General features: G+C 47.7%; 1 protein-coding gene across 1 annotated transcript in view; it reads right to left on the reverse strand.

Annotated features, from left to right (window-relative positions):
* ST3GAL3 (ST3 beta-galactoside alpha-2,3-sialyltransferase 3) overlaps positions 1-22,009 on the reverse strand; it is a 732,784-nt gene that overhangs the window by 53,989 nt on the left and 656,786 nt on the right. The window contains exon 13 of the mRNA XM_086953194.1: positions 14,998-15,144. Coding sequence (XP_086809320.1) covers positions 14,998-15,144 — 147 coding nt within the window. The remainder of the gene's footprint in view (positions 1-14,997; positions 15,145-22,009) is intronic.

The following is a 22,009-nucleotide window of genomic DNA, read 5'->3' on the forward strand; positions in this document are numbered from 1 at the left end:
TTGTCCGTACGAACCAGCACTGCACGGTTGTGAATCCTCGGAAGAAAAGCTTGTAGAGCCAAACGGATAGCGAGAAGTTCCAGGAGGTTGATATGGAACTTGCTCTGTACTGGACTCCAATGACCGCTGACCTTTAGCTCTTGGAGGACCGCTCCCCATCCTTCCATGGAAGCATCCGTTGTTAAAATAAGGGGCGATGGTGGAAGTCGGAACGATAAACCCTTGGAAAGATTGTCTTTCAGCAACCACCAGCTGCCTGCTTTTCTCATCTCCTGGGTAACGACAATCTTGTCGTCGAAGGATCCTGTGACCTGCCGCCACTGTCTGTCCAATTGCTCTTGTAGTGGACGCATCCTGAGCCTGCAGTGCGGAACTAAAGGTATGCAAGATGAAATCGATCCGAGAAGCGATTTGTACCTGCGAACTGTCAGTGTCTTTCGAGATTGGAGAAGACGAGCTGAACACATTAGTTTGTTCTGGCGTTCCTCCGATGGAAGGGCTAAGCAACTGTCTGTGTTCAGGATGGCCCCTAGGAACTTCGCTGACTTGGATGGGCATAGAACCGATTTTTCCCTGTTGAGTCGAAGACCTAGTCGCTCGAACAGATCTTTGCATGTCCGGACTGCATTGGACGCTTCTAGAACAGATAGAGCCTTTAGCAGCCAATCGTCCAGGTATGGAAACACTTGAATAGCTTGCTTCCTGAGAAAAGCTGCCACCGGAGCCAGAATCTTTGTGAAGATCCGCGGGGCGGACCGGAGTCCAAATGGCAGTACTTTGAATTGAAAGTGGCTCTTGCCCACTGTAAATCGAAGATATTGCCTGTGAGCTGGATGAATTGGAACGTGGAAATAGGCGTCCTCCAAATCTAGGGTCGCCATATAATCCCCTGGATTGAGTAGACGAAGGATGTCCTGAAGAGTGACCATCCTGAAGGACAACTTCACGAGAAAAGTGTTGAGCTGCCGTAGATCTAAAATTGGACGCCACTTGTCCTTTGTCTTCCGAACCAGGAAGAACCTGGAATAGAACCCTTTCCCCTTCTGTGAAAGGGGTACAGGCTCTATCGCCCCCTTGGTGAAAAGTTGGTGGGCTTCGAGATGAAGGAGCCTGAGATGTTTGGGAGGGTAGGCATCCGGCGCTCTTGTTGGAGGAAGGTCTTGAAACTCCAATGTGTGTCCTTCTCTGACAATCTGCAGGACCCACTGATCCGATGTAATGATCATCCAGTTGTTTAGGCAATGGGCAATCCTGCCCCTCACTGATGTGAATGAGGGAACAGGAACAGTGGAAAGAGCCACCTGGCCGCTATTGTTTCCTGGTGTTGTCTCTCCTTTGCTGCCCCCGACGTCCTTTAGGCTGCTGGCGAGAGAAAGAACCCCTTTGAGAGTATTGAGGCTTATACGTCTGGCTGGACTGTGATCCAGAAGAGTAGCGATTTTGATTTCCTCCACGATAAGAAGAAAAACCTCTTCCTCTAGCCCCCCTGAAAGGGACTTTACGATACTGCAATGTACCTAAGGACTTAGCTGTATCCGTGTCCTTTTTGATGCCTTGCAGGGCCTCATCGACGTGCTTGCCAAACAGCATCTCACCGTCGTATGGTAGATCCAAGATCTTATTCTGCACCTCCTGCCTGAACCATGTGGCCTTCAACCACCCTTGGCGTCGCAGAACCGCCGAGCCGGCAAGTGCTCGGAATGCGGTGGTAGCTATATCCATTGCCACGTCAATGACCTCCGAAGAGGCTCGTTCCCCTTCGAGCAAAATCTTCTTCACCTCCTCTTTAGAAGAATCCTGCAGCTCTTCTACAAATGGAGCAAGGTCGCACCACATTTGCCGATCATAGCGTCCCAGAATCGCTAAAGCATTGGCTGCTCTAACCAGGAGACTGGCCATAGCTGAAAATCTTTTGCCTACATTGTCTAGGCGCCTGCCCTCCTTATCCGGCGGTGTAGTCAGCGGCGTAGAAGGATTCTTAGATTTGCTCTGGGCGGCCTGAGAAATGACCGAGTCCGGTTTCGGTTGGCCAAGCAAACATGCCGGACTGCCATCAGGTGCCTTGTACTTCTTTTCCAGTCTTGGTAGCACCGGGAGGACTGTGGCCGGATTATGCATAGCCTTCAAGCCCTCAGACCAGACATGCTCAATGATCGGTATGGACCTCACTGATTTTCTGAATGGTTCTTTAAAGTCATACAAGAAGCAATCCGATTGAACCGTGGTCACTGGGAGACCAAATCTCTTGGATGGCCTGTCCATAAGGTTGTGAAACCCTCCAACGTCCGCTGGAGGCGAAGTATTGTTATCTGGATCTGTATTGTCCGGATCTATAGGGTCAGTAGTATTCTACGACGCCTGTTGATCTTGATCAGGATCCGCTTGTTGGTCTGCATCTGAAGAAGCAGCGTCATCATCAGTATCCTGCACCTGCACCACCTCTTGTGGGCGCACTTCCGGCGCAGTGGCACGCTCTCTTGGAGGCAAAGAATGGTCTGCCACAGGTCGTAATGTCTGAGGCGGAGGTGTTGGGGAGCGCACTTGTTGGGTTTCTGGAGGAGCAGGGAAACGTTGTCGGTAGTCCTGCAACATAAGTTGTAAATCCGCAACTAAAGTGGAAGGTATTGCCACCATCCCTTCAGGTACTTGACGCATAGGCTGCTGTGAAGGCATGTGCCTGGTAGTAGTGCGCTCCTCCGCATAATAATGTTCTGGAACATAGTGCTGTCGTTCCATCTGCTCTTCCTCAGAGCTAACATCCTGAACCTTAACCTGGAGGTCAGATGGGCTATAGGCTTGCCCAAATTCACTAAAAGTCTCTTCATCAGAGTCCTCTTCTAATAGTAGGCTAGGTGGTAATCTCTGAACCTGGCGAGGAGACGTCATCTCTGGCGTTATTTGCCTCCTTTTTCGCGAAAAAACATGTTTTTCAGAAAATTCCGTCGTCGACGAGGTCGTCGTCGACGGCAAGCTCTTATGGGTCTGCGTCGACGGTGGAAGTGCAGACGTAGACACTGTCCTCGTCGTCGGGGATTGCGTCGTCGACGAGGTGAAACTCATCGTCGACGATGGTGGTATCGTCGACGGGATCGTCGACGAGCTCGTCGTCGGCAACATGGTAACCGGCGTCGTCGACATCGTCGTCGTCGAAGTTGTCCTCGTCGTCGACACCGCCGTCGACGCCAGCTTTGCAGTCATTGTCGTCGACGTGGAGATGGTCACTCTCGTCGACGACGAACAGGAATCTGGAGCCTTGAAAACCGTCGACGGTGTAGGCGTCGTCGACACAGCCGTCGTCGACGAGCCCGTCGACGAGGCAACCTTGGCAGAGTTGTCTTTTTTAACACTCGTCGACGACGTACCTGACAATTTAATCGTCGACGACTTCTGCCTCTTGTCTGAAGCGACCTCCTGGACAGGAGTTGAAGGCTTCTTGACCCCTCGATCCTTCTCCGAGGGAGGTGAAGAGATTGTTGAAGACTTTACCCTGCCTCTCCTTTTCACCGTGGTGAGGAGATTTTTGGGCAGCAGGCCTGTCAGACCTATCAGAGGTCCCTGGTAAGGCCTTGTGACGGGACTCGTCTGAAGCAGAAAGGGGGGACCTACCCCTCTTCAGAGACTTCCTGGAGGACACCATCGACGAGGAGCCCTCACTGTCCGAAGAGATAATATCCTTCCGGTCCTTCATCTTTTGAAGCCATGTGAGGAGACGTCCTTCCCTGTCCCTCAAGGTCTTTGCTGAGAAGGATCTGCAAATCGGACAGCCTGTTGGTTTATGGTCCGGATACAAGCAGTAAATACAATCCTCGTGTTTGTCCTCGACAAACAACCTCTTTTTGGAGCAGGTGGCACAGGCTCTAAAAAGGGCTTTCTTCTCAGACATGATGAAAAAATATCCAAGTAGTTGAAGAAATAACAAGAAAAAACTGAAGAAAACTGAGCAGAGCTCAATGGAGACTCCCTTGCACAACGTGCGGTTGAAAATCTGAGGCTCTGAGCTTCTCTCAGGAAGGTTCTATGGGGTGAGGCTGCTCTGATTGGCTACTGCAGAATTTTGGTCTCTTTTACAAAAAGAGGTGGATAAGCTACAAAATGAGATGAGGCCTAGGCCTATTTTTTCACTTTGTGCTTACTACTATGGTATTTTCTATTTACCGAGGCTCCCATTCCGACGACGGGGAATGATACAAAGCATGGGAATCTATGAAAGTTCCAATACTGGGGCAAGCCCACTTTCTTGCAGGATACGAAAGATATCTTGAGACTCCTTCCAACAGTACAATTTAACATCGATACTGATATTCTTGTATCGTTTGACGTAGAGTCCTTGTATACATCGATTCCGCAAACTGAAACTCTGGAAGTAGTAGGGGACTTGCTTGAACATAGCAACAATCAATCCATCACTCCAACACGTTTCATTATGAATTTAGCGGAAATTGCCATGAAAGAAAACTACTTTCGCTTCGAGGACACTACTTACCTGCAAACATCCGGGACCAGTATGGGCAGTGTTTTCGCGCCAAGCCTGGCGAATCTCTACGTTCATAATTTTGAACAGCAAGAAGTCCTGACGCCCGCCAACCCCTATTTACCATCACTATATGTATGGAAACGTTACATTGACGATATTCTGGTGGTGTGGCGAGGTACGGAAGAAGATCTCGTGTCATTTCATGGATGGCTGAATAGCAGGAATGCATACCTCAAGTTCACCATTGAATACAGCCGAACTTCCTTGGCTTTCCTTGACCTAAGGATACATGCAACTCCAAACGGCATTGAATCAGAGCTTTATCGCAAACCGATGGCCAGAAATGCACTGTTGAGATATGACAGTTGTCACCCACGGGCACTAAGGGACAATCTACCCTTCGGCCAGTTTCTCAGGGTACAGAGAAACTGTTCTAGTAAAGAGGCCTTTAAGATCCACTCAAAAAATCTGGAAGCTCAATTAAGTGAGAAAAACTATCCAAAGAAAATTATTCGTCAGTCCAAAAAGAGGGCATCTAACAATAACAGAGAGTCTCTACTGGAGATACACCCTCCCAAAGAAAAGACCAACCGCATCGCCTTTGTCAACACATTCAACAGTAGATCAAACCAAGTACAAAGGATCATAAAGAAACATTGGTCGATTTTGAAAACTGGAGGTGATGACATCGCTTTACCAATCTTTGCCTTTAAAAGAGGACAAAATCTCAAGGACCAGTTAGTCCATACACGCCCACGGAACAAAGAATCAAGACAAGTGGGCACTTTGTGGGACTTGCCCCCTGTTGTAGGTCACCATCCCTGTGGGGCGTGTACAGTATGTCCCCAGACTTGTAAATCTACCGTGGTCGATATAGGGACTAACCGTCCATGGACACAAAATAGATTCACAAACTGTAATAGCAGTAACCTTATCTATCTAATAACATGCCCGTGCCCACTCCGATACGTTGGCATGACAACCAGAAAAATAAGGACACGGATACAAGAACATAAAAGTACAGTACGATGCCGAAAACAGGCTACCCGCCTTACTGCACACTTTTTGGAGAAAGGACATGGCCCTGACGATTTCTGCTGGACAGTCCTGGAACAACCACAGATTCCTGATTTTTGCACTGATGTAAGCCGCTTCCTGTTCAAAATTGAACAGAAATGGGTTTATCGACTGAACAGTGATAAGGAGGGTCTCAATGAGCCGATACCCTGGATGTCCCTCTAAATCACCATCTCATACATCCATATCCTGAGTCTCTTTCAGTATAACACACTAAGAATTCCTGAAACTTTGCTAATGTAAATTTTTTTTTAAAATAAACCATCAAATAGGCTTGGGGTTCTTCTAGATTTTCCAACTTACTCTAGATAAATGATTGCTACGGACATACAGCATTGGTCTATTTCCTTGCATAACCACTGCCAAGATAATAATGTGCCTTTTTCTACAAAAATTAATTCCCAAACGATTTGACAAAGCCTCGAACTACATGTCCCAGCATGCCCAGTATCACGTGACCGTATCAGATCACGTGACTCTGTAAAGCTGTAGACGAACGTACAAACAGCTCTCCTTTGCGATCGCCGGTGCCCCCCCAGTCAGTTCGGATGACTGCCAGGAGACACCGACGGAAAGGTAAGCCGGCTGCACAGTACTCGCACGCCAGTGCGTGCGCTGCAAGCCTGACGAGTTTCGTCAATACCAACGCGTAAGACAAGCAGCGTAAGCCTTCAATGCAGTCTCGGTTTCCTTTAAACTTCGACTTTACCATATTTTACTAAACTAAGCCTGGCCCCATGCATCTGTGAACGTGTTAAGTGGACTGTTCTCCACATTACCGTACATTTGTATCACAATCTACATCGAGTTGTAAATTAAGCCATCAGTCTGATTGCTGGGGTCTAGTTCAGGCGGGGTCACCTACAACGAACCCACGTACTATGTGATGGAGTAACTAAGCCATCTTTGTTTTCCTCCGTGTAAACCCCTTTTAACTCATTGTTAAAAATAACTCATAAATTATTTTTAGAGCGGTGCTCCTCATACCTGAGCCGCAGCCAGGTGGGGTGAAGCCTCTCAACCATCACATATGGGTGAGTGTCTATATTGGAATTCATTTTCTAGTATGTGTGAATGTGGCACCATCACACTGTGGTTTTTTATTGAAAAAACTGTGGGAATATGATACATTCATGTTCTTTTGTTTTCTTGTTTGTTTGTCTTTCTGTTTGGATCCAATACCGTGCGATACTATGCGGTAACAGTATACGGTTGAGTACACAACCTGGGACTCTCAGGTGATATTTTTTCATTACCATTCATTTTAAGCAGTAGTTTTGTATAACAAGGTCCTGAAGAATGCATTTGAAAATTTGTTCTAATGATGCAGAAACATGTTGACCACCATCAAGTACGGTTATTATTTCAAACCCGCACTTGCACTTGCTTTTTAACCTTAGGGATTGGGAGATACTAATACAATTCGTTTTTCTACCCGATTCACCTAATTTTATTAAAACCCCTCACTTTTTCACTCCTACCACTATACACTGCTTTTTTCAGTAGCCACCTTAATTTTTGTATAATACATACTACCCACTTGTCACATCTTTCGGTCACGGTAACATCAGACCGGCCGTTTTGTCTCCTGGGTAAGGAGAACCCAAATGATGAGAAAGAGGGTGGTACAGTGTGGCTTCTGATGGGAACATTTTTCTCCATATGCTCTTGAGCCTTGACTTGGCCTGCATAAACCAGCATGCACGGTGTTCTCACGGGTGTTGTCTGCGTAGTATTGGTTGTGTGATCCATTTGATTGACTTACTCTGTATGACTCCCAGGTACAATTTGTTGTTATGATAATAATGAAATGACAATACGAATGAAAGTTGGGTCGCCATCCAAGGTAAGGCGCTAAATCCAAGAGGCCCGTTCTCGTCAAGCCAAACGCAGGAGGGACAATACGCATGGATACGGGGAAAGTTACAATTCACAAGCAGGCGCTCAAGGGGAAGACCTGGGAACACGTTAGTATATGGTATCAGGCATTAAAGTACTCCTGAGTATGTATTGGGTCAAGGCGCTAGGAAGGAGCCATTTCTGTGACAATGACAATGTCTCTAGAAAGAGCACGGATTCAGACTGGTTTATGTGTTAGAAAATGTTAATGCATCTTAAAACGTTGGTCACAAACTACTTTCAGGTTCCTTCCTCCTTGTACTGAATGCTTTACAACCGGTGAGAATGGAAAGCCATGCTGAAATATAGGAAACTTTTGAAAATTTGACTTTTTCCTGCTTGATGGTCATCTGCATGCGTTTGAGTGCAGCAACTTCTGCTGTTGCCACTGAAGGCTTATAGCGCCAAGATATCTTCAGGTGAATGTTGCTCTTTATTAATATTATAAATTAAAGACAAGAAAAAAGAAAATGCTGGAGGGTCAGCTGACTGGGTATGTCTGAAGGGACTTCTGATGAGTACATACTCTCTGGGCGCGATTAAATGGAAGGGTAAGTACAGGATAGAAGGGATCCCTTGAGGGGTAAGTACAGGATAGAAGGGATCCCTTGAAGGTTAAGTACAGGATAGAAGGGATACCTTGAAGGGTAAGTACAGGATAGAAGGGATCCCTTGAGGGCTAAGTACAGGATAGAAGCGATCACTTGAAGGGTAAGTACAGGATAGAAAGGATCCCTTGAAGGGTAAGTACAGGATAGAAGCGATCCCTTGAAGGGTAAGTACAGGATAGAAGGGATCCCTTGAAGGGTAAGTACAGGATAGAAGGGATCCCTTGAAGGGTAAGTACAGGATAGAAGGGATCCCTTGAAGGGTAAGTACAGGATAGAAGGGATCGCTTGAAGGGTAAGTACAGGATAGAAGGGATCGCTTGAAGGGTAAGTACAGGATGGAAGGGATCCCTTGAAGGGTAAGTACAGGATAGAAGTGATCTCTTGAGGGGTAAGTACAGGATAGAAGGGATCCCTTGAAGGTTTAGGACAGGATCTAAGATTCATTCAGAATAGGACATTAAACTATTTTTAAAAAAGTGCTAAATCAGTAGAGTCTAGTAGATGGATTGACTGGCTGGCTGAGATGTAAGACTCAGACCTGGATGAAAAATACCCAATATGGGCCGAAAGGCAGGTGCTAAAATTAATTAAATATCAAACAATATATGTTTGAAAGAAGCTGACAGATTAGCAGCAGTGTGGAGGCAGATCCGATTCCGTGTTTACTGTCACATCAGAGGAACCTTTTAGAATTTGATATTGTATCATAATTTAGCATTCAGGTATTAGAGTAAATATCAAAGAGACACACCTTGATGCTTAAAAATGACACCTGAGCTGTCTTCAAAAGACACAAGCAACATGACTTTACTCCAAACACACAAAGAGGGTAATTCAAGTCCACCGAGAATTGATTAACAATTAAATGAACAAAAAGGCACTTGATTCCAAAACATGTGCTTTCCCTAAAGGTAAGTGATATTTGAGATGAAAGACCTCTTTCAGTGTGTCAGATCCAGAAGGGGGAGTCTCTCAGGCAACTGTCAATAACTACACTTGTTTGGACAGCACGCTGAATCATCTCTGAGTGGTGAGAATGGTTTGACTCCCTCCTCTGCGTTATAGGAAATTAAGGCCTCAATATGAGGTTCCCTTTATAAGCAGAGGTTCATAAAAAGGTTCAGAAATAACACAATCTAAAGACTCTAAAGTCTTCCTGGTTGAGAGGACTACCGTCTCTTTGTGGTTCACCTGGATACAGTCCCCTTTCTGTCCAAGTCACTTCTCACATGATTCTGTTAAGGGGTAATTCAGAGACTGATATTCCCCAGTGGCATCGAAACTTTCCTAAATAGATCGAGAAGAACAAGTTACTCACCTTCGGTAACGCATTATCTGGTATAGATTCTGTATAGCCGCAGACTCCTTACCTTAGAATTATCCCCAGGCATCAGACTTGAGACACAGAATTTTCATGAGCAGTGCCATTGTACATTGGTAGGTGGTGTTGCTCGGATCCGCATGGCATCGTTGTCGTTATCCGCGCAAGAAGTCACATGCGTGGTCCCTATATAGTGTCACCCCAGTGTGCTGATGTCAGTTTATTTTTGCGACTTTGCCAGGAGTACAGAGCCACGAACATTACTGACCACTGGTGTGGAAAACTAGGGCCCAAAAAGGGAAAAGCCTTGTCCCTAGCAATCCGTACCCAGACCGAGGAGCCAGGTGTAATGGTAAGGATTCTGTGGCTAGATGGAGTCTCTAACAGACAAGGCATTACCAAAAGTAAGTAACTTGTTAATCTGATGGAGACATCTAGCTGCAGATTTCTTACCTTAAAAGAGATGCTCAAGCAACACCTTCCTGGAGGTGGGTCTGGCAAACAATTTCACACCAAAAAGTCCTGCAGTACCAAACGGTCAAAGTGCCTATCCCGACGGACCTGACTCTCCAGGCAGGAGTGTTTTGTGGATGTCTGCAGAGAGGCCCACATAGCTGCCTGACAACTGTCCAGGACTAGGACTCTGCTTGCTAACACAGTGGTTGCAGCCTTTGCTTTGGTGGAATGAGCCTCAAGAGGTTGCTTCTTGGCCAGTGCGTGGTAGATCTTAACGCAGAGCATGATCCAGCGAACCAGCGTCCGCTTCTGCACATACCTTTCTTTCTTCTCTCTGACATTTCCCTTGAAGAGTTGGTCATCCAACCAGAACTCTCTTGTGCAGTCAAGGTAGAACGACAGCGCTCTTTTTGGGTCCAGTCGGTGAAGTCGCTCCTCTTCTTCAGAGGAATGTGGGGAGCGTAAAAAGTAGGCAAAATGAGTGACCGGCCTATATGAAAGGGAATGATGACTTTCGACAGAAAGGAAGCTCTGATTTGTAGAACCTGCTTGTCTGGGTTAATGTTCAAGTATGGAGGCTTGGATGTCTGTAGTCTAAAGTTCAGCGACCCAATGGGCAGAGGTTATTGACACCGGGAAGGGCGACTTGATGGTAAAGCATCATGAGAGGACAATTGCACAAGGGCTCAAAGGGAATGTACATCAGGCACGTTAGGACCAGATTAAGGTCCCACTGAGGCATGATGAAGGAGGAAACATATGCTGTAAACCGTTCAAGAACTTATTTATAGTAAGGGGTTTGAAGATGGATGGATGGCTAGGCAAACAGAAAGGATGATATAGCAGAAAGAGATCTCTTTTAGGTACCAGAGCAGAGCCCTGCTGGGCAAGGGAAAGAAGGAATAGAAGCACATGAGAAAGGGGAGAAGGGGTCAACATGTTTTTCTGAACACTATGCCATAAACGTGCCATAACGTCAGGCGTACACAGCTCCTCACTGCGCATGGCTAAAGGCCATTGCAGCATGTGCTTGGGTGCCCAACTCCCTTGCCCCTCCCCCCCCACATGGCATAGGAGGGAAGGGTATCCCTACACTGCCCCTATATTATTATTTTTTTTTTTACTTTAGGAAAGGGCACTGAGTCTCTAGGGTTTAGAAAAACCTGAAAAACAGTATTTAAGACTTATTTATAGGTCTTTAGTTGCTGTTCTTAGGAGGCCTTTAAAATGTTTATACTAGGCCAAAACGAACCTGCACATTTCTGGGAGCATCATTTCAATGAATAATTGCTTAACAATTCCATGGTTACTGAAGTTGGCAGGGTTGTAAGTACCGCTTTAAAGACTGTTCTTTAGTCTCCATTTGGAACTTTGGCTTATAGAATCGGCCCAGCTCCACTTGCAAATGACACAAGGACTTTCTCTTGTTAACACATTTTTATCAGAACTTCTATGAACAATTTTGATTATGAATTATAATCAGCACAAACATGAATGATATGGTAGCACATTACTGAAGGCATCTTGGTCTATGTACAAGTCACAGCAATCGATTTGTCTAGAATTCGACATATATATGGGACTTAGTGCCAGGCATCTGCTAATAATAAGCAGGTGAGCACATAAGATGTATTTATTATGTTTATCCTAAGAGAGACATTACATTCCGATGACACCCTTCTGTACTCTTTGTGGAAGAGGTGTGGCGCAGCGGCCAGGGTGCCTGACTACGGACCATGGGGTTCATGGTTCGATCCCTGGCACCAGCGGCAGGGTAGCCCACCACCATGTGACTCTGGGCAATAGCACGCTTAATCTTCCAGACGGCCCCCCGTGCCGAGACACCTCTCCAGAGGTAGCTGTGCGCTTTACAAATGCTGGTATTTCATGTATTTATTTAGATCAGCATCACTGTCACTCTCCCATCACCACCTTGATACTCATAGATCTCAAGTAGAACGTAGTCAGACGGCCCGGTCACTCTACTACGTTACAAAGTGTGTTTGTGCCCTGAGGGCGGAGGGGTGGAAGGGCGTGGAGGCTGCACCTACATACACTGGGCAGGTGACCTTACACTGAACGCTAGATTCAAAGAGCCCTGCTCATTGCCAAGAAAATCTAACACTTGTGAGCACAAGGAAAAGAAACCTTAAGACAAGGAGCATTATGTCCGACGCCCGGTGGAGCTGCTGGGTTCAGCTATTGAGATCGGCCCTGGTTCATCCCCTCGGCCGTCACCTACCCAGCTGGACATTGGGCACAGTTTCTCCCGGTCTCCCTGTTTTTTCCCTTCCCTCCCCCTCCCATAACGAATTTTCTGTAACGCTGCCCTTTTTCTTTGTTTTCTATGTTTTTGATTGTTCTTAAACAAATCTAACATGTTAACCTGTAACTCTGATCCTCATGTAAAGCGCTCGGATACCTCCGGGTCTAGCCAGCGCTATATAAAACTCAAATAAATAAATAAATACAATAAATAAGGAGCTAGAAAGTGCTGTGATAAAGGGAAGGTGCAGCATACTCCCACACGCTTCAGATGGCGTGGGGCAACACACTGGTAAAGACCTATACCCGCCAAAAACAACGGCACATGGCATCCAGAACAGGAGTAGAACTCTATCTCAAACTGCTGGTGAGTGTGCCAACCTCCTGTGGGGGTCCTGTTCCATTTAGGGAAAGCAGCCCTGCCAGGGCAGGCCCCCTGCGAGTACAAAGCCCCCTATGGAGGTCTGTGCCCACCGCCTAGGAACACACTCTCCCCTTGAGAGGATGATCCGAATCTGAGCCCACCTATTGGGAACCTACTGCCAATTACAGAGGATACAACCCTACCAGTGAGCACACTGCCACCCACATCATATCCAACTCTATGACCATCACATGTCAGACACTGCCAGCTGCAGAAGAGACAGCCCTGCCTGCTCTCGCCTCCTGTGGGCACATGCCCTCTCCAGAGGATTCAACCCAGTCTGTGTCAACCAGCTATGACCACACTGCCACCTACAGAAGACTCTTTCCTCATTGTGCCCACTGCCAATGAACATTGTGGCCTGCAAAGGATGATGTAAATCTGCGCCACCTTTTGTGGGCACACTGCAACATACAGAGGATACACTAATGTCTGTGCCCACCTCATGTGAACACACTGCCCCCTACAGAGGACGCAATCCAGTCAGTGCCCACAGCCGATGAACACATTGTCCCCTGCAGAGGTTGATGTGAACCTGTGCCACCTCTTGAGGGCACACTGCAATCTATAAATGATACACTAATGTCTGGGCACACCTCATGTAAGCACACTGCCCCCTAGAGAGGATGCAACCCAGTCAGTGCCCAATAGAAGGTGCCCATTAGTATCTGTTTGCATGATCTGGTCGCACACTGCACGCTAGAGAGGGTCAGTTCCTTTCTGTGCCCACCTCCTGCACCACATGCATCCCTAGAAAAGATCCATGGCTTTCTGGGTCACTAGGAGGTAGGTACACTCCCCACTGGAGAAGACCAGTGTCTATCTGTAATTGGTGACACCGCTCCTCCTAGAGTGTGTCCACTACCCAATCAGAACGCCAGACAGACTAGAAGGAAGAGCACTGTCCTATCAGATCAGCACACACTGCCTTGCTGGAGGGACACTGCCCTTTCAGATCAGCACACACTACCTTGCAGGAGGCACACTGCCTAGAAAGAGGCACACTGCCTAGAAAGAGGGACACTGCCTAGAAAGAGGCACACTGCCTAGAAAGAGGCACACTGCCTAGAAAGAGGCACACTGCCCTTTCAGACCACCACACACTGGCTTGCAGGAGGAACACTGCCTTGCAGGAGGCACACTTCCTTTTCAGATCACCACACACTGCCTTGCAGAAGGCACACTGCCCTTTCAGATCACCACACACTGCCTTGCAGGAGGCACACAGCCTAGAAAGAGGCACACTGCCTAGAAGGAGGCACACTGCCTTTTCAGATCACCACACACTGCCTTGCAGAAGGCACACTGCCCTTTCAGATCACCGCACACTGCCTTGCAGGAGGCACACAGCCTAGAAGGAGGCACACTGCCCTTTCAAATCACCACACACTGCCGTGCTGGAGGAACACTGCCTAGAAGGAGGCACACTGCCCTTTCCGATCAGCACACACTGCCTTGCAGGAGGCACACTGCCTTGCAGGAGGCACACTTCCTTGCAGGAGGCACACTTCCTTTTCAGATCACCACACACTGCCTTGCAGGAGGCACACTGCCTAGAAGGAGGCACACTGCCCTTTCAGATCACCACACACTGCCTTGCAGGAGGCACACTACCTTTTTAGATCACCACACACTGCCTTGCAGGAGGCACACTACCTTTTCAGATCACCACACACTGCCTTGCAGGAGGCACACTACCTTTTCATATCACCACACACTGCCTTGCAAGAGGCACTCTGCCTTTTCAGATCACCACACACTGCCTTACAGGAGGCACACTGCCTAGGAGGAGGAACACTGCCCCTTCAGATCACCACACTGCCTTGCAGGACGGACACTTCCCTTTCAAATCACCACACACTGCCTTGCAAAAGGCACACTGCCCTTTCAGATCACCACACACTGCCTTGCATGAGGCACACTGCCTAAAAGGAGGCACACTGCCCTTTCAGATCACCACACACTGCCCTGCTGGAGGCACACTGCCCTTTCAGATCAGCACACACTGCCCTGCTGGAGGCACACTGCCTTGCAGGAGGCACACTGCCCTTTCAGATCAGCACACACTGCCTTGCAGGAGGCACACTGCCCTTTCAGATCACCACACACTACCTGCCTTGCAGGAGGCACACTGCCCTTTCAGATCACCAGACACTAACTTCAAAGAAGGAAACCACTCTATCAGATCTCCACACACTGCTTTGAGGAAGAACATTGCACTACCAGGTCACCACACACTAACTTCAAAGAAGGAAACCACTTTCAGATCAGCAGGCAGTGTTAAGTAGAAAGGAATGTGGCCTATCAGATCATCACACACTGCCTTTGAGGAAGAACATTGCCTTACCAGGTCATGGGATACTGGCAAGTGGAAGGACACTTGCCTACCAGATCTTCAGATATTGACAAGGAGGAAAGAGACAGCCCTATCAGATCCTCAGACACTACTAGGCACTTTGAGATGCCTTACCTCTTTGATGGCGGACATCTTAATGTTCTCGTAGTAGTGCAGTGGCGCATTTGGCAAGTTCATGTCGTACCCAAAGCCGGCAACGGCGACTTCGTCACAGTTGTGTAGTGCCATGGTGATAGCGACGCTGCCCAAGGTTGGGATGTTCTGGGGATGGAAAAAAGAACCAGTGATCAGATGAGGCAGAATTGGCACTGTGAATGCTATGGGCTGGTGGCATCAAGAACACAACTTTATTGTACTGTACAGCATCGTAACATGTTTGCAGTGCTTTCTACCCCTCTGTGGGGCGCTGAAGCACTTGCCAAATGGCTATCATACTGCACCATGTAGGATGTGTGGTTGGGAGTGTGTTGTCTCTGTTTTGATCTTATATGTAAGTGTTTCTGTGTTACGTGTAATGTCCACCATGTGCTGATATTGTGTGTTGCAGCGCTTAGCAGTGTGGTGGATGAAGACATGGGTGAGAAAGGCACACAGTTTATGATGGTCAGTAATCTGGCAGCTTTAGCAGTTCTTATAACAACAATCCTAACAATCCATTACGTTGGTTACTGCACTGTGATGTCCTTTCTGAGATATTTTGTTTAAAGTGTATGATCCTGAGCAGGCTTAAGTTGGAGGAAGACATGGAGAGAGGGAGCAGTTTGGTAATATCATCCCACATCTGACTGTCACTGTGAGATGTCAAGAAACCTTCATAGTATGAAGCTTGTTGTGACCTGAAGCCGTGGACCAAATTAAAGTCCACCAGTGGCGGATCTCTTCCGTTATTCCATGGCTATTCTGCTGGTGATGGGTGGTTGATTGCTGAGGACTGGCACTGTACTAGGTGATGGACATGCCTGTAGCAGTTTTGTCGTATGAGTGTGAGTGACAAGTAGTATAAGGAAATTATTATGCAATCTGTATGAACAACAATCAACTACATGACTTCTGAGTGTTATGGTACTAGTATAGACCAGGATGGTTATATTGTATTGGAACTGCATTTATATGGCATGTATTACCACTGAAGGCCGGACAGAAAGCTGGGACGCACATTGGGGCCAGCCTCAAAGAGATTTGTGTGACCAGTACACAGGCAATTAATAAAGGTTATCTGAGATAGCACACACATTGCAAGAGACTCAAAGCAATGCCGGATTACTGTGGCCCCACTGAAAAACTGCGTGTTTTCAAGAGGTGCTCTTAGTGACAACAAAAACTGTATGGAACGTTTCTGCCTGTGAAAAAATAAAAACATTACATTTGATTGGATTTCAGCATAGAGGTGTTAGCTAAAGCTCAAAAACACACTACTATATTTAACAGAGCGTTCCAGGCTGTCCAGTCAACGGGGTGATGCCAGTGAATGAAACGGAACAAGTAAATGACGGGAGATACACTTCAGTCGCAAAGTGTTGTTTTCAAACTTTTACTGGTTGCTATGGTTAACCTCATGCGCGCTAGCGGAATTCCGCTCGCACGCTGAGATTTTTTAAATCGCATGTTACGTGACGAGCTGGGCTCGTCATCAGCGTGCGAGGAGGCTACGCCATGACGAGCCCAGCTCGTCATCAGCGTGGAAGGGGTTAAGACAGTGTGCACACAATCAGGATATGTGAGAGACTAGTGCAACAGCCAGGGCGCAGGCCTGTCTTTAGTTTACATCACAGTTTGTGGCACAGTCAGTTTCTGGTTCTATGCTCCGGTTGAACTTTAGCCCCAAACTACATATTCCTCTACTTGCATAGCTTAAAGTGCTTGTCATGTGGAAAGGTCTACCATTATTCTAGTAATCTCTAGTCCGTAAAGACCACTGTTTAATTTGGATTGCATGTAATAATTTATCACTAGGGTGGGGAGCTAGAGGGATGCCTGCATTGTCTTGTCTAGAAATATTTTGGGTATTGTTACTGTTTCTTTTCTATATCTATCCCATAACAAGCCGTTCCCCCTTTGGAGTACACCGGTTTCTGCCCAGAACAAACACTCACACACTACTTAACTCTGCTGCAGCAGTAGAAAACAAGATGGCCGGCGCTGCTGTGGAACACATAATGGGAATGCATTATAATTGTACATTCCAAAAGGAGTGCCAGCCATCTTACATGCTGATCTTGAGTGGAGAAGATGCCCTGTAAGGGTTAGAGTGGCTGACCTTGTCGCTAGGGCTAAAGCGGTGTGAGTCTCGGCAGGAGGCTCAATACCCTGTGTTTCTGGGAAAATCACTTAATGTCTTTGTGCCTGTTAATTCTCTGTGCTTGTGAATTTGTCCCCCTCGGAGGCTCAACATCCTGTGTTTCTGGGTAAATAACGTAATCTCTGGCTGCCTGTGAATTTTCTATACTTGTGAATGGGTCCCTGTGTGTAATGCAACTGGTGCTCGTGTAAAGCACTTCGATCCCTTCGGGTGGAGTTCGCAATATGGGAAATAGCAGAAAAAAAGCACATAAATTACAAAACCACTGCCAACACGGGAAAGCCTTGCTAGACAAGACAACTAAAGCACACTTAATGAAAAAAAAAAGCTTAAAATGCATCTCCTACAAGCATTAGCAACAACATGATATAAGAAAACGTAACCTTGTAAAAATACGGGCACTCTGCAACGAAAAAAATTGTGTGTATACACAAAGCTAAATACACTAAAGTGAAAGGATGCAAGTATTAGACCAATGCTACATGGGAGGGAGCAAGACAGGAAAAGGAGGGACATATAACAAAGATTAACCATCTGGAAGCAAGCCTTTGCAAACTACAGTCTAATAAACAAATCAAAAGCAATGGGCGGGCTGTAAGCCCACAGAGTACAGCATGACTCGAAGAGACAGCGCATGTGCTGCCTAGGCGAGACCTAAAAAAAGGGTAGGAGATTGAGGGGGGCTACGTGGGTGGCTTTGGTCAATGTCTGAGGATTCTGCCTGAATAATTGTACTTGAAGACACTGCTCTTCTAAACAAGGCAGGTGGGCGTGGCCTCAGTAATAGGTGGCTTATGGATCTAGCTCAGGCTACCCACACCCTTCACCTCCTCCCAGACAGGGCACCTTGACCCAATCAAAGTTTCCCTTCTGTAAGGTGGCTCTGGCATTCACTGGTAGAGGGGCCAGTACTGGTGTACTGTGAGTCTGTGCAGGCCTTTTACCCTGTACTAGATCTCTTGCTGGGGGTCATTATTCTAAAAACATCCCTTATCAAAGTGGTAGTAACAACTGTGTACTGACGGAACTCCCAGTAACCAGCCTAATGCCTGCACCAAAAGGTGCACCTACTGCATAGGGTTTTGTGCAGGGTCTGGTGTACATGAATGCTGGGCAGTGTGTCACTGGCCCTGAGCAGCTCCACCAAAGCGTATTCCCTCAGCTGACAGCTAAGGCACCTGTGGGTTGGGGCAGTTGCTCCTCCATGCCCATCCATAGGGGCACAAGAAGACTCAATATATGAATGCATGGAAGTTGAAGAACACCTACATACAGTCTCTTGGGCAAGCGCGAAGGGCCGAGGCCTCTACACCACATCTAGTTACCATCTATAGCTGGCCATTCTGGAAGGACTTTTGTGCAAAGTCTCAACAGCCAAGAACCACTGGGTGTTCTTGGAGGCAAGAAAAGGGTGACCAGGGAGCCGCCCATAAGTAATAACTTGATAATTGGTCTGTGAACTGAGGCAGACGGTCTGCATGCCAACCCATGCCAGCAGCTGACATCTTACACTGATGTAATGGACCAACAGCCGTACAGAACTTCATGCCAGTGGGCAGACAGCTGCTTCATTAATGAAGTGGAATACAGCGCATGCATGCCACTCTATACCAGCAGGTGGAGAGCCACTCTCAGTATGAAGTGGAAGCTGGTACATGTGCCACTCAATGCCAGTGGTTGTATAGGACTTGCAGTAATGAACCAGAAAATGGTGCGCAGGTGCCAATCCATGCCAACTTTAAGGCAGCAGGTAGTATGGATCTAGACGGAAAAGGTGATATTCAGGGAGACAAGGCCTGTTTGCCAGTCCATGCCAATAGGTGGATAGCTGCTCTTAGTATATAGCATAAGGCTGCACAAGGGTGAGCCGCTCTCTGTAACTGAAATGCCGCGTGTGCCACTCCATGCCAGTGGGTGGGGAACCGCTCTCAGTAATGAGGCTGAGGATGGTGAATGCTTGCCAGTCCATGCCAGGGGGTGTAGAGCCGCTCTCAGTAATGTAAAAGAAGATGGTGAGCGTGTGCCACTCCATGCCAGTGAGTGGAGAGATGCTTTAAGTAACGTGAAGGAAAAAGACGCATGTGCCACTCCATGCCAGCGGATAGAGAGCTGCTCTCAGTAATGTAAAGGAAGATGGTAAGTGTGTGCTAGTCCATGCCAGCGAGTGGATAGCTGCTCTCAGTAATGTAAACAAAGATGGTGAGTGTGTGCTAGTCCATGCCAGCGAGTGAATAGCTGCTCTCAGTAATGTAAAGGAAGATGGTGCGTGTGGGCCACTCTATGCCAGCAGGAGGAAAGCTGCTCTCAGTAATGTAAACAAAGATGGTGAGTGTGTGCTAGTCCATGCCAGCGAGTGGATAGCTGCTCTCAGTAATGTAAAGGAAGATGGTGCGTGTGTGCCACTCTATGCCAGCAGGAGGAAAGCTGCTCTCAGTAATGTAAACAAAGATGGTGAGTGTGTGCCAGTCCATGCCAGCGAGTGGAAAGCTGCTCTCAGTAATGTAAAGGAAGATGGTGCATGTGTGCCACTCTATGCCAGCGGGAGGAAAGCTGCTCTCAGTAATGTAAACAAAGATGGTGAGTGTGTGCCAGTCCATGCCAGCGGGTGGAAAGCTGCTCTCAGTAATGTAAAGAAAGATGGTGAGTGTGTGCCAGTCCATGCCAGCGGGTGGAAAGCTGCTCTCAGTAATGTAAACAAAGATGGTGAGTGTGTGCCAGTCCATGCCAGCGAGTGGAAAGCTGCTCTCAGTAATGTAAAGGAAGATGGTGCGTGTGTGCCACTCTATGCCAGCGGGAGGAAAGCTGCTCTCAGTAATGTAAAGGAAGATGGTGCGTGTGTGCCAGTCCATGCCAGCGAGTGGAAAGCTGCTCTCAGTAATGTAAACAAAGATGGTGAGTGTGTGCCAGTCCATGCCAGCGAGTGGAAAGCTGCTCTCAGTAATGTAAAGGAAGATGGTGCGTGTGTGCCACTCTATGCCAGCGGGAGGAAAGCTGCTCTCAGTAATGTAAAGGAAGATGGTGCGTGTGTGCCACTCTATGCCAGCGGGAGGAAAGCTGCTCTCAGTAATGTAAACAAAGATGGTGAGTGTGTGCCAGTCCATGCCAGCGGGTGGAAAGCTGCTCTCAGTAATGTAAACAAAGATGGTGAGTGTGTGCCAGTCCATGCCAGCGAGTGGAAAGCTGCTCTCAGTAATGTAAAGGAAGATGGTGCGTGTGTGCCACTCTATGCCAGCGGGAGGAAAGCTGCTCTCAGTAATGTAAAGGAAGATGGTGCGTGTGTGCCAGTCCATGCCAGCGAGTGGAAAGCTGCTCTCAGTAATGTAAACAAAGATGGTGAGTGTGTGCCAGTCCATGCCAGCGAGTGGAAAGCTGCTCTCAGTAATGTAAAGGAAGATGGTGCGTGTGTGCCACTCTATGCCAGCGGGAGGAAAGCTGCTCTCAGTAATGTAAACAAAGATGGTGAGTGTGTGCCAGTCCATGCCAGCGGGTGGAAAGCTGCTCTCAGTAATGTAAAGGAAGATGGTGAGTGTGTGCCAGTCCATGCCAGCGGGTGGAAAGCTGCTCTCAGTAATGTAAACAAAGATGGTGAGTGTGTGCCAGTCCATGCCAGCGAGTGGAAAGCTGCTCTCAGTAATGTAAAGGAAGATGGTGCGTGTGTGCCACTCTATGCCAGCGGGAGGAAAGCTGCTCTCAGTAATGTAAAGGAAGATGGTGCGTGTGTGCCAGTCCATGCCAGCGAGTGGAAAGCTGCTCTCAGTAATGTAAACAAAGATGGTGAGTGTGTGCCAGTCCATGCCAGCGAGTGGAAAGCTGCTCTCAGTAATGTAAAGGAAGATGGTGCGTGTGTGCCACTCTATGCCAGCGGGAGGAAAGCTGCTCTCAGTAATGTAAAGGAAGATGGTGCGTGTGTGCCACTCTATGCCAGCGGGAGGAAAGCTGCTCTCAGTAATGTAAACAAAGATGGTGAGTGTGTGCCAGTCCATGCCAGCGGGTGGAAAGCTGCTCTCAGTAATGTAAACAAAGATGGTGAGTGTGTGCCAGTCCATGCCAGCGAGTGGAAAGCTGCTCTCAGTAATGTATAGGAAGATGGTGCGTGTGTGCCACTCTATGCCAGCGGGAGGAAAGCTGCTCTCAGTAATGTAAAGGAAGATGGTGCGTGTGTGCCAGTCCATGCCAGCGAGTGGAAAGCTGCTCTCAGTAATGTAAACAAAGATGGTGAGTGTGTGCCAGTCCATGCCAGCGAGTGGAAAGCTGCTCTCAGTAATGTAAAGGAAGATGGTGCGTGTGTGTCACTCTATGCCAGCGGGAGGAAAGCTGCTCTCAGTAATGTAAAGGAAGATGGTGCGTGTGTGCCACTCTATGCCAGCAGGAGGAAAGCTGCTCTCAGTAATGTAAACAAAGATGGTGAGTGTGTGCCAGTCCATGCCAGCGAGTGGAAAGCTGCTCTCAGTAATGTAAAGGAAGATGGTGTGTGTGTGCCACTCTATGCCAGCGGGAGGAAAGCTGCTCTCAGTAATGTAAACAAAGATGGTGAGTGTGTGCCGGTCCATGCCAGCGGGTGGAAAGCTGCTCTCAGTAATGTAAACAAAGATGGTGAGTGTGTGCCAGTCCATGCCAGCGGGTGGAAAGCTGCTCTCAGTAATGTAAAGGAAGATGGTGCGTGTGTGCCAGTCCATGCCAGCGAGTGGAAAGCTGCTCTCTGTAATGTAAAGGAAGATGGTGCGTGTGTGCCGCTCTATGCCAGCAGGAGGAAAGCTGCTCTCAGTAATGTAAACAAAGATGGTGAGTGTGTGCCAGTCCATGCCAGCAAGTGGAAAGATGCTCTCA

The sequence above is a fragment of the Lissotriton vulgaris genome, chromosome 1_2 (genome assembly GCF_964263255.1).
Source record: "Lissotriton vulgaris chromosome 1_2, aLisVul1.2, whole genome shotgun sequence".
NCBI classification, from domain to species: domain Eukaryota; kingdom Metazoa; phylum Chordata; class Amphibia; order Caudata; family Salamandridae; genus Lissotriton; species Lissotriton vulgaris.